This window comes from Natrix helvetica, assembly GCF_964273705.1.
Source record: "Natrix helvetica genome assembly, chromosome: 6".
Taxonomy (NCBI): Eukaryota; Metazoa; Chordata; class Lepidosauria; order Squamata; family Natricidae; genus Natrix; species Natrix helvetica.
Window position 1 is genome coordinate 67,813,574 of NC_138553.1, and position 13,862 is coordinate 67,827,435.

Here is a 13,862-nt window from a genome sequence, read left to right on the forward strand (position 1 = left end):
TGTCTGTCTGTCTGTCTGTCTGTCTGTCTGTCTGTCTGTCTGTCTGTCTCTATTTATCATCTATCTATCTATCTATCTATCTATCTATCTATCTATCATCTATCTATCTATCTATCTATCTATCTATCTATCTATCTATCTATCTATCTATCATCTATCCTATCTATCTATCTATCTATCTATCTATCTATCTATCTATCTATCTATCTATCTATCATCTATCTATCTATCTATCTATCTATCTATCTATCTATCTATCATCTATCATCTATCTATCTATCATGTCATCTGATAGAGGGGACTCTATATAAACAATAATTTAAACAATAATTAAAATCCACTAAAAGCATTAAAACATCAGAACAATGAAAGGGGAATCAAGTGAATAAAGATACCTAAATAAAAGGATTATATAAATGATGAAATCTTGTAAAAGATTGTTTACAACCTGGGCTCTCTGTGTTTTTATTAGAGTAAGTTGTTGTATTTCAGCTTTTATTGTACCCTCCACTCTTATTTTCAGAAGTTTATTATCTCTCTGCTCGTGGACACTTCAACTTGCATTCCTATAGTCCTTGAGTCAGCAGAAAAATATTCTGGCACAAGCTTCTTTATTTCAATTTCTAAGTCATTTTCTGTCTCAGTGATGAGGCCACCCAGTGGCACTCTCTACATATATTTGATATTAAGGAAAGGGATTGGTGGATTCTCTGGTTTCATTTTCTCTTTAATGGGCATTGCCTACTGATGAGAAAAATATTAACCCATCACTCTTTCTACTATGAGTTGGGACTAGGGCTGGGATTGGGAGGACCGAAAGATTTTATCAGTTATTGATAAAATCAACAGAGTACTGACCTATGAAATGGAAGGGGGTCCCACTAATTTATTGGGCAGCTCCCTTCTCTCACGAAATGATCCTCAGGGCAGCTGATGCCTGTCACCTGAAAATCAATTGAGAGGAATTAGTGGGGAAGCAAGGTGGAATGAGGTCAGGACTGTATTGGTCACAAACCATCTGCTTGTGCAGTGACGGTGAACTTATGACACACATGTCCAAGGTGATATTTTGGGTGACACACCACTGCTCCCCAACTCCTGACAAACATTTTTGAAAGCATGCTCCATTTTTCAGAGACTTTGGAAGCTGCAGAGGCTGCATGAGGATGGTGTATGCTCTTGCGCTGACTCTGGGCCCTGTGGGAGTCATGTGAGAAGGTCATGTTCTTGTGTGGCCTCCTGAGTCTGTGAAAATTGTGCAATGCTAGGGCCTGTTTTCATGCAGGGTTCACAGCGTTCTCCTAGGCTACTTAAAAAACAAAGACCTTGTGCAATCTGGAGCAGTCTCGGGTAGGCCATAGGTGCTTGTCAACAGAAAGAGAATGCTGCCTATTGATGCGCATCTTGGGAAATGATGTGAGGAAACCATTTTGAGTGACTGTGATGGCCTCTGCTTCAGATCCAACCTCAGTGCTGCTGATAAGTGCCACTGTTCAGGGTGACCGAGATTGGGGGGTAGGGGGAGAGAATTATTTTTGTTTTCTGAGAGAGAGGGAGAGGAGGAGGAAGAGGAGAGAGAGAGAGACAGAGAGACAGAGAAAGAATGAGAGAGAATAGCAGGAGTGTCAAGTTAGGCATTTCCTGAATTTTTAACCCACCAAGTCCAAAACATTCACCATCACTGTCCTTAGTTTTATTTTGGACATATAATTAGGCTGGTGCAAGATCTGAATAGTACCTCTATTGTTATAGAGATTGAGCAATGGTAATTTCAATGGTAAAAGAATATGAAATTCATTTTATACGTCACAGAGAATTGATATAAGATATTTTACAGCTAATAAGGTTAAATGATAGCTAAAGCTAGTAGTGTGAACCCCCCTCCCCCAATGCTGTAAATCAGGGGTGTCCAAACTTGGCAACTTTAAGACTTGTGGACTTCAACTCCCAGAATTCCCCAGCCAGCTCTGCTGGCTGGGGAATTCTGGGAGTTGAAGTCCACAAGTCTTAAAGTTATTTATTTATTTATTTATTTTATTGAACTTATTAGTCGCCCCCTCTCCCCACAGGGACTCGGGGCGACGTACAGAGCAATAATCAAGATAGCACCATATATCGTGCAGAGGAGGTAAAAATAAGTCCATAAATAAGCATACTTACAAAGTTTAAAACCCAAAAATATTAAAAACAAAATTTCCCATTATAAAATGACCTGGGGTGGCAAGATTGTAACGTTATGCCAGGCCGGCTTGACAAAACAGGTAGGTCTTCAGCTTCATACGGAAGGAGCGAAGATCGGTTGTTGTCCGGATGTCTGGGGGGAGGTCATTCCAAAGGGTAGGGCCCACCACAGAGAAGGCCCTACTCCTGGGCACCGCCCCCCGGCACTCTCTAGAGGACGGCACCCGGAGTAGCCCCTCCCTGTGTGAGCGAGTGGGTCGCAGGGATGTATGGGACAGGACGCGATCCCGCAGGTAACTAGGCCCTGTGCCATGGAGCGCTTTGAAGATGGTAACCAGTACCTTGAAGCGCACCCGGTAGGCCACAGGAAGCCAGTGCAGCTCGCGCAGGATAGGTGTTATATGGGAGAATCTCGATCTCCCCATAATAACCCGCGCGGCTGCATTCTGGACCAACTGCAGTCTCCGGGCGCACCTCAAGGGGAGCCCCATGTAGAGAGCGTTACAGTAGTCCAGGCGGGACGTCACCAGCGCGTGAGTGACTGTGCGCAAGGCCTCCCGGTCCAAAAGGGGCCGCAACTGGCGCACGAGGCGAACCTGGTGGAACGCCCCCCTTGCCACGGCCGCCACGTGATCTTCTAAGGTCAGCCGATCGTCAAGGAGGACGCCCAAGTTGCGCGCCCCTTCCACCGGGGCTAATTGCTCATCCCCGATGGTCAGCGATGGAGTATGCTGATTGAATCGGGAAGCCGGGAACCACAGCCACTCTGTCTTGGAGGGGTTGAGCCTGAGCCTGCTGTCATCCATCCAGACCCGTACGGCTTCCAGACATCGGGTCATCACTTCGACAGCCTCATTGGGGTGGTTTGGGGTGGAAATGTACAACTGAGTATCATCAGCGTACAGATGGTAACTCACCCCAAAACCACGGATGATCTCGCCCAGCGGCTTCATATATATGTTGAACAGGAGAGGCGAGAGGATCGACCCCTGTGGGACCCCACAAATGAGGGGCCTTGCGGTCGACCTCTGCTCCCCCGTCAACACACATTGCGTCCGGCCAGAGAGGTAGGAGTGGAACCACCGTAGCACGGTGCCTCCAACCCCCAACCCCTCCAGCCGGCGCAATAGGATACCATGGTCGATGGTATCGAAGGCCGCCGAGAGATCTAATAGGACAAGGATGGAGGAACAACCCCCATCCTTTGCCCTCCAGAGATCATCCACCAACGCGACCAAGGCCGTCTCCGTGCTGTGACCGGGTCGGAAGCCGGACTGGCGCGGGTCTAGATAATCAGCTTCCTCCAGGTGACGCGGAAACTGCTGAGCCACCACACTCTCAACAACCTTTGCTAAAAAAGGAAGGTTGGAGACAGGACGATAATTTGCTAGCTCCTTTGGGTCCAGAGAAGGCTTCTTGAGCAGGGGCCTGACCACCGCCTCTTTCAAGGCGGCCGGCATCCGGCCCTCCCCCAACGAAGCGTTCACCAGTCCCAGTAGCCAGCCTCGTGAGCCCTCCCAGGAGGCCAGCACCAACCAGGAGGGACACGGGTCCAGTAAACATGTGGTGGCCCGCAGTCGCCCGCGCAACCTGTCCAAATCTTCGATGACAACAGGGTCAAACTCCTCCCAGCATGGTCTCTCAAGACTAGTCTCGGACGTCCCCACTGGAGCACTGGAGTGGGTCCAACCTCTCCGGATATGATCGATTTTATCCTGCAGGAACTCTCCAAATTCCTCTGCCCTGCCCTGCAATGGGGGGTCCCGCTGCTCCTGTGACAGAAGGGAGCGGGTCACCCGAAACAGGGCAGCAGGGCGGTTCTCTGCGGACGCTATAAGAGTGGCACAATACTGACGTTTGGCCACTCTTATTGCCACAAGGTAGGTCCTTATGTAGGCTCTTACCTGTGTTCGGTCAGCTTCGGAGCGGGAGGATCTCCACTTACTCTCCAGGCGTCTCCTAAGGCGTTTCATCGCCCTTAGCTCCCCGTTAAACCAGGGGGCCCGGGTCGATCGTGGCCGTCGGAGAGGCCGCAAAGGCGCCACCCGGTCCAAGGCACCGGCAGCCGCACTATTCCATGCGGCTACCAGGTCCTCAGCCCGGGGGCGGGACAGGTCAGCAGGAAATGGCCCAAGCTCCGCCTGGAACCTATCCGGTTCCATCAGGCGCCTGGGGCGGAACCATCTGGGATAATCTGGTTCCGCCTCCCCGCGGTGGGGAGTAGCGCCAGGGAAGTCCAGCTGGAGAAGTGAGTGATCTGACCATGACAGGGGCGTGATGACTAAATGCCCTCTTCCCAGATCACTCGTCCACTGGTCGGAGACAAACACAAGATCCAGAATGTGGCCTCGCTCGTGAGTGGGGTCCTGAATTACTTGAGTCAGACCCATGGCTGTCATGGAAGCCATGAATTCCCGGGCTACCTCGGATGCCTTTCCCGTTGACGGCAAGTTGAAATCCCCCATCACTAGTAGTTTGGGGGTCTCAACCGCCATCTCCGCGATCCGCTCGAGGAGCTCGGGCAGGGCCGTTGATGTATGGCGGGGAGCCAGGTATACTATCAACAGGCCCAACTGACTCCCTGGGCCCCACTTTACGCCCAGAGACTCACAACCAGATGTCTGCGACACAGTGAATTCTCTCGGTGCCAGATCGTCCCGGATGATAATTGCTACCCCCCCACCCCTACCTTGGGCCCGTGGCTGGTGGAATACACGGTAACCTTGAGGGCACATTTCCCTGAGGGGCAACCCCCCCTCCGGGCCCAACCAGGTTTCCGCTATTCCTGCGAGGTCCGGCTCCCCCTCTGTGATCAAGTCACTGATGAGGGGGGCCTTGTTAACCACGGACCTCGCGTTACATAACATCAGCCTAAGGCCCAGGCTCTGCTGATCCTGTCCACCTAGTCTGCGGGGGTTGGTACAAGCGACCGGGCGTATCCAGTGGCCCCGGTCTCCCAACCGACTATACGTTCTTCTGGTGTCCTCGCGCCTGCCCCTCCCTACGACCGTCGTGATTGGAATTCCCCTTATAGGAATGTTATTTCCTCCCACCCGCTCCGCTTCGCTTCCTTCCGTCTTGACCCTCCCTTCCGTCTTGACCCTACCTGTTGGCCTGGTTGTATCCATACCCCAGGGCCAAACCAACCCTCCCCGCTCCCTGGAACCCCTTAAAAGCTTTACAAAACATTTTACTAAAAAACCCCTAATCCCCCGCTTCCTCCACCTCTCTGGGTTAATAAACCCCTCATTGAGGTGGGCCCTCGTCAGGGCAGGGGGGCATGCCTGCGAGAGGGGGGACCCTCGCAGTCGAAGGATGTCAGACCTTGAATAAGTTGGGATGATGACCAATCTATGATTATGGCTATGGCAGGGTCTCTCTTTGTAGCAGGTCTAGGATGTAAGATTAACATAGAATGAAGTAGAGAGATATTTAAAAGGCAAATAATAAGATGGGAGGGGACAGACCTCACAGTCCACTATAATCTACGTTCCACCAGTGAGGCCCAGGGCAGTTCTTTAGGCAGTTCTTTAGGCCCAGAGGCCCGGAGGCAAGTTTGGACACCCCTGCTGTAAATGAACAGAGATTGGATCTTTCTTCCAAATCCAATGTTAATGTAGCAAAACTCAACAGTGTTGGAAATCAATTATTTGCAGAATGGAATGAAAACTGAAATTTCATTTCAACTTGTGGTATTTCTATTAAACTTTACTAAAGCGCACACTCCTTCAAATTATGCTGACCTGGCATTGTTTAAGATAATAGCTGCAAGAATTTTATCTGCTTTTTTTTGTGGGGGAGGGGAAAGATCCTTCTTTTCCGCTATGGAAGAATGGTTAATTAAACTGTGAGAATATGCTTTGATGTCTAGAACAGGGGTTGGCAACCTTAAACACTCAAAGAGCCATTTGAACTCATTTCCCACAGAAAAAAAAAAAACACACCGGGAGCCACAAAATCCTTCTGGTGCCTAACTATTTCCTGAGTGGCTACAAAACTAACATTATATAGTTGAATTAAACATTCTGTTTTCTCCTGTTTTCTTTTCTTTTCTTGGATTTATCCATGGTTGGCCTACCGGGGCCCGAAAAGCTCAATAAATTGCATGCCAGGGAGAATTGCACATTGTGACACATATTTTCAGTGATAGGGAGCTGCAGTGGAGGGATGGAAAAGCCACATCCAGCTCCAGAGCCGTGGGTTGCTGATCCCTGGTCTAGAATAACTTCATTGACTAAAAAAAAAAAAATCTGTACAATTCAGTGATATTTTGAAATTATTTTTGGGCTATGCATTCTATGCATAGAATGGTAGCGTAACCCTAATTTGGTCCTCTGGTTTTTCATTTTGTGGGGTGCTGAGGGAGGGAAAGTATTTAACAGAATGGGTCTTTTATTCCCAAGTCAGTTGTATAACTTAAGAGTACATTAATTCAACAGTTAAGAGTTAGATTGGTGTAATGATTAAAGGCACCAGGCTAGAAACCAAGAGGTCATTTGTTCTAGTCCTCACATAGGAATGAAGCCATCTGGATAAGTTTAGGTTAGTCTCTCACTCTCCTAGAAGAGAAAGGTAATGATAAACTGCTTCTGACAATGTAACCAATAAAACTGCAAGGACTTGTCCAGGCAGTTGCCAAGAGTCGAGAATGATTTGAAGTAACATAAACACTTGTAATGCATGGGCAGTAGGTTTTCTCCCTGGCAACCATTTTGCCCTGTGGGTGATGCTTGCACTAGTCATCTTCCTCAGTACTGTCATATTTGGTCAGAACCTAAATTGATAACCTAAGATGATATGGCCAATGAATGTATAGTTCCTTCCTCTAAGGGAAGACTCTTGATTGATCCAAAATCCTCCTTTGTGTTAAAGTACCATATGTACTGATGGATTGTACAACTTGTCCTCTTGAGTCAGAATTGGGAAATCTTTACTATTGTTTTTTAGAAGATGTGACTGAAGTATATGTTTATAGTGCATTGTTTGTCTAGTGAATGTGTTTCCTACCTTATTAGTATAATGAGGGATGAACGTATAGACACTGCTGAGTTTTTCTTCAATGATTTAAGATATTATCTAGCTATTTCAAGTTTGTTTTTACACAAGAGGCACATACACACATATATTTGTTACCTTTACAGTGGAGGCGATGAATAGTTTCTGCCATCCTGCGCCCGACTCCCTTTCTCCAGTCAATCTTAGAAACATGAAGCTTGGGACTACAATGAAGTGTGAAGATCACAGGCATTGCTCTCTCCACTTAAGTGTCAAGACAAACCTGCAACTTAATGGTAAATCAGAAGATTTCATAGGGAATGTGGATAATAACTGGGGGCTCTTGTTCAGTGGAAGAGGATGTGCAGAAAAGCCCAGCTCTACTTCTAGTTCTCTAGAGATATCTAGAAGGAAGAACTCATGTCTTTCAATACAATAATACAATACAATAGTAGAGTTGGAAGGGACCTTGGAGGTCTTCTAGTCCAACCCCCTGCCTAGGCAGGAAACCCTATACCGTTTCAGACAAATAGCTATCCAACATCTTCTTAAAGACTTCCAGTGTTGGGGCATTCACAACTTCTGGAGGCAAGCTGTTCCACTGATTAATTGTTCTCACTGTCAGGAAATTTCTCCTCATTTCTAAGTTGCTTCTCTCCTTGATTAGTTTCCACCCATTGCTTCTTGTTCTACCCTCAGGTGCTTTGGAGAATAGTTTGACTCCCTCTTCTTTGTGGCAACCTCTGAGATATTGGAATAATGCTATCATTTCCCGGAGCATTATTGCATATGAGAGAAGGGGAAACCCAGGGCATTCTTTGGGTCCTGAGAAATCCTTTTGGATAGGGGTCTCATCACAATATTGGTAAAAAGGTAAAGACGTTGTGATTCCATCTGAGAGAGCACACTTGTCGTGGTACCCAGGGCTTGTACACACAAACTGCTCTTCGTGTAGAATGTTCTCTTGCAGGGAGGGATAGTGCCAATAGGTTGCATCATGATTAACACTATCAAATTAGAATTGCAAGAATATGGATGATAACTAGACAGCAGCAAAGGGATGGGAATTGTACTGTTTGCTGCCATCTTGTGGTCACATCAGTATATACCCTGTTTGCCTGAAAATAAGACCCAAATGGAAAATAAGCCCTAGCATGATTTGTCGGGATGCTCATAATATAAGCCGTACCCAAAAAAATAAGCCCCAGTTAAAATCATCATGCAGATGGATGCATTTAGTACTGTATTTCCCTGAAAATAAGACCTAACCAAAGTAAGCCCTAATGCATATTTTTGAACAAAAAATAATATAAGACCTGGTCTTATTTTCAGGGAAACACAGTACTAAGGTAATTTAAAACTATGTGAAGTTCAACAGCGTAGGTTTCAGCTCAGTACAACGGGAGAATATTCCTTGGGTTTTTAAGATGTCTCCAATTGCCATTAAGAAACTACAAATTAAGATTAAATGAATGCAACTGGAAAGAAATCAAGAAAGATAGCCGTATCAAAGAAAACAACAGGAGTTGCTTTTATGCAGCAAACAAACTACTGTAAATCAATATTCCAGGTTGCATGGCGATAACACGATTCCATAGAGGAATCTATGAAAATACTTTCTCTAGCAGAAATTTTAGTGGAGATAAAGGAGATAGGAAAAGTCATCTGCTAATCAATGTTGACCTTAATGGATTTGGTCAAACTGGATTGGCATTTATAGGGGTGGGCTAGTAATGCACTTTAGCTCCATGAAAGAATTTTATGGAGCTAAAGTGTAGAATTTTAAAAAAATGGACCTATTGCTGTTTTCTTCTACATTTTATTTGGTAGAACTTTGATTGAGGAGCACTTCAACTTTCAAAAGTTAGGTGCTCATCTTTGATTAGCCTATACATTCTAAAAATGATGCTATTTGATTCAGAGGGCTTTTTATTTCTATGGTTCATTCCAGAGGTGGGTTGCTCCCGGTTTGGCCCGGATCGGGAGGCTCCGCCCACCCAACCTGGACGCTTCTGCGCATGTGCATGTGAGCACGGCCAAACCGGTAGTAAAAAAATTGGCAACCCACTACTGGTTCAGTCATAAAGGTTCCCCCCCCCACTCTTTCATAATGTTCTATTGGAAGTGAGTCATAATTCTTTCCCCTCAAAGTTTGTTTCTTTGCATTCTGAATTTGCATTTATTTCTACGCTATTTTCAGAAAATACTTCTGGTGTTCGAATTTGTTATTTCCTGATGGTTACTCAAAAAACCAAGTGTGTGAAGGTGAAGATTTCCAGGGAGCCAAATGCCCACCCTGAGGTAAATAAGGTAAAAGATTTTAGTTATTTCTGTCATTTTGTTGCAACTAAATCTAAGTAGTCTAGGAAGAAGGTGATATGGGGTCTTTCAATGTAAGAAGTGATTTTTTTTTCTTTTAAGCTGACAGGGCAAAATTATATGTTCAGGGGTAAATATGATGTTCCCATTTTCTCATTTCATAGTGCTATGAAGTTATTTATAGAACAGAGTTGGGTAGAGTCAGCCTTTCAAGCAAAAAATATCAACTAAGAGTACTCAAACTATCTTTATTTGAAGGTTACACTAACAGAATCTTGCAGGTCTATAAGTACCTTTTATTTTTAATCTCCCAAATACTAAAGAGAGTCCCTTCTGATATGCTTTGTCTAACACCACACCTCCTTTAGACTCAGATTTCTCTTATTTGACTTGTCTCTAGGCCAGCGATGGGTAATCTTTTGGCCACTGTGTGCTGAAAGCGTGCACGCACAACATTGCACATGTGTGCCCACACCCATAATGCAATCTGCATGCCCTGCCCCCCCTGCGCATATGCGTATGCTCTCCCTGCGCATCCCCAGCCTCCCTTTGCATGCGCGCATGACTCCCAGTGCCCCATTTTGGGCCTAGCAGGCCTCCCTGAAGCCTCCTGGGACCAAAAATAGGGCCCATGGGGCCCACCACTCTTCTCCATGCTCCTCCACCCATTCACACATGACCCCCCATGCATGTGTGCACGTCTCCTGCATGTGCCCCACACATGCACAGCAGAGACTCAAAAATCAGCTGGCTGGTAGGCACATGCTCATGCGCAGTAGAGCTGAGCTGACGTGATGGCTTGCATGCCCGCAGAGAGGGCACATGTGCCATTGGTTCGCTATCATGGGTCTAGGCTGTGACTCTTCCTTCTATCTTCCAAGGTCATTCCTACAGACCATTAGAAATAGGAAGGCTTGTGGATGTTCCCTTACATTTTATCGTATATTCAATATGATATCTCCAATAAAATTGTTCTTTGAGGAACTTGCCTGCCTTGGAGGTCTGCTTCCTATAAAGTTTTTACTTGGAACCCTGACAATGTCCTTATTTATTTAATAAATTGATATGGCAGCTCATTTCACTGAATGTGATTTTGGGTAGCATACAACCAACACTTAAACTAATGTTATAGCTATTTTAAAAAGCTTAAAATATAAATAAAAGCAAGATTGCTGGAGAACATGCACCTAAGCACAATATAATAATTATGCAGGCTTTCCATGGGATGTCCAAGGCTGCTGGAAAAGTTAGATTTGGAGGATTTTTTGAAAGATTAACAGTGATGGGCTAACCTCACCTTCGTCGGGTGTGGGGGAGGATGATGTTCTAGAAAGCAGGAGGGACATGTCACCTGGATCCCATCGGATGAAAGTGGATGGGACCCTCAACACAACCCTCCTGTTGGACCTGATGAGATGGGCAGATGTGATTGGGAAAAGGGTGGTTCCTTAAATAGCCTGGCCCCATGCCATGTAGGACTTTAAATGTGAAAATCAGCTTCTTGAATCGCATTCAGAAGCAACGATCAGCCAGCTCAGCTCACAGAACAGAGGTACAATACAAATATCCACAACGCTGTATTCTGCATCAATTGAAACTCTCAGATACTTTTGAAGGGAACCCCATGGAAAGAGCATTACAGTAATCTACTCTGGAAGTAACCAGAGCATGGGTGTCTGGCGGTGGTGGGATTCATTTTTTTTTACTATCGCTTCTGTGGGTGTGGCTTGGTGGGCGTGGCTTGGTACGTATGGCAGGGGAAGGATACTGTAAAATCTCCATTCCCTCCCCACTCCAGGGGAAGGTTACTGCAAAATCCCCATTTCCTCCCAATCAGTTGGGACTCAGGAGGCAGAGAGAGCAGATGGGGGTGGGGCCAGTCAGAGGTGGTATTTACTGGTTCTCCGAACTATTCAAAATTTCCACTACCTGTTCTCCAGAACTGGTCAGAACCTGCTGAATACCACCTCTGGTGTCTGGGAGTAGAGCCTTGCCATTCAGTAAAGGGTACAAATGAATCACAATAGCACAACTTCTCCTAGTCACCACTGCCACTATGTCAGTGACTCATATATCATTGTGCAATGGGATCATGACATTTGTATAACATTATTTTGTCATCATCATAGCTTCCAATCTCCAATGTTGGCTTTGGACGTTATTTTGGGATTAGAAGTTATATATTCATTCTACACAGTTCTGGCATTTTAGTTTATTTTCCACACTTTTATACCAGCCAAATGGTTTGCCGGGCCAAAGTGAGAATGAAGATATTTAAACTATTTAAAACAGAATTCCCAAAACACTAGTACAAAAGGCACAAGAATTGGTTCAAATTCTTTCCACATTCACTGACTGATTCCTGTCAGAGAGCATTAGGTTTATATCTGCCTTGAACTATGAAAATTAGTATGTTGACTATGTGTGGGCTAAGAATATTGCATGCCATTGCTTCCATATAGATTTATTTAAAAGAATATCCCTGAAAACACAAATCGAACAATTATTCTCCATAAACTTAATTATATCCCCCATGCTCACTTCACATTTTCACAGAGAATATTGTGTATCTCTCTCTCTTACTTCAAAAGGGAAGTACTTCCAACGAATCTGCCAATTCCTGAAATCTAGATTTGGCAATATATTTTTACAACTTCTTCTTTTTGAAAAAAAACAAACAGTGAATATGTATATAATGGTTAGGAAATATTACTCCAGAAAGGACATCTAGGGATTTTCCAGAAAAGCTTATACCTCATAAAAATACTTTGAGTTTGATATTGATTCATGAATAAAGATTTGAACATTTCCTCAAACAAGGTAGATACTATTGGTATATATAGTATATCACAGAAGTGAGTACACCCCCTCACATTTTGTAAATATTTAAGGATATCTTGCCAGCAGTTTAGACATTAACGGCTGTGTGTTGTGTTATTTTGAGGGGGCGGCACATTTACACTGTTATACAAGCTGTATACTCACTACTTTACTTTGTAGCCAAGTGTCAATTCTTCAGTGGTGCACCTATATTCATATGCTCATCTGGGCCCAGTTGAATTGACTGGATGCAGCATTTGATGCATGGGGGGGAACAAGAAATATAACCCCTGTTCCAAAGCCAACAGTGTTTACTTTTGACCAGCTTTTTGCAAAGAAAGCTAAATCAGAGCCAATGTTGCAATGCAACAAAATCTTTTAGATGTTTACTTTGAATTAAATCCTCCTCTATTTATTATGGTGTGTTTGTGGGTTGTAGAGGGGAGTCCCATCTTAAGTTATAGAAGTTATAAGGATACACCTTTTTTTGTTTGCTTTTGCTTATAGTCTTTTTTCAGGTTGGGTTTTTTCTTTTGGAATTTTGTATTTTAACTTTCTTTTGAATAAAACAGAATGAAAAAAAAAGGATATGCCTCCACATGTCAATATTTCTGATTTTAACAATAGTAAATTTTGGGTATTAGAAATACTACTATTTTATCATAATCCAAATCTCTGAGTTTAATATAAAATACAATCAGGATTCTTGCTCAAGAGCCCGGTCATGTTTGCTTTAATGAAGGGGTCAGAGTTGCTTCCTGGATCTTCAGTGGATTGGCAAGTTCTAACAGTAGGGCAGAACTCAATTTCAAATAGATTGCTGGAGAGTCCCAACTGTCAAAACTCTGAGTGAGGAGTCAACTTTGGAATTTTATCAATGCATTTCTTGAAACAGGATAGCCTTTGGAAACTGAGAACATAATTAAGTGAAAATTAATAAATACAGAATAACAGAGTTGAAAGGGTCCCTAGAAATCTTTTAGTCCAACCCCTTTGCTTAGGCAGGAAATACCTATACCAGGGGTGTCCAAACTTGGGAACTTTAAGACTTGTGGACTTCAACTCCCAGAATTCCCCAGCCAGCCATGCTGGCTGGGGAATTCTGGGAGTTGAAGTCCACAAGTCTTAAAGTTCCCAAGTTTGGACACCCCTGACCTATACCATTTCAGACAAATGGTTGTCCAATGGAACACCCACAAACAACTTCTGGAGGTAAGCCATTCCTCTGATTAATTGTTCTCACTGTCAGGACAGTTTTCTATAGTTCTATCTTCCAGAATTATTCAGGGTAAAGGAATAAAATAAAAATGACACATAACATTAATGTATTTGAAAAATAATCTTAGTGGAATGCCTGTTTCTCATGCTCTCGTTTTGTGAAGTAGTGTCTCAACTGAAGATTCTTTTCATGCAAACAGGTCAAAATACAATTTAATTGCTTTGAAGTCAGTGTGGGACAACATCTCTACATAACCGTGACAACAATTCCAAATTATTGTGGCATTAAGCTGACTCAAGAATATTACGTTGAAGGTAGGAAACATTAA

General features: G+C 44.3%; 1 protein-coding gene across 1 annotated transcript in view; it reads left to right on the forward strand.

The window, feature by feature from the left end:
- The window catches only part of IL17REL (interleukin 17 receptor E like), a 63,175-nt gene that overhangs the window by 17,448 nt on the left and 31,865 nt on the right, over positions 1-13,862 (forward strand). The window contains exons 3-5 of the mRNA XM_081957219.1: positions 7,323-7,472; positions 9,377-9,486; positions 13,734-13,848. Coding sequence (XP_081813345.1) covers positions 7,323-7,472; positions 9,377-9,486; positions 13,734-13,848 — 375 coding nt within the window. The remainder of the gene's footprint in view (positions 1-7,322; positions 7,473-9,376; positions 9,487-13,733; positions 13,849-13,862) is intronic.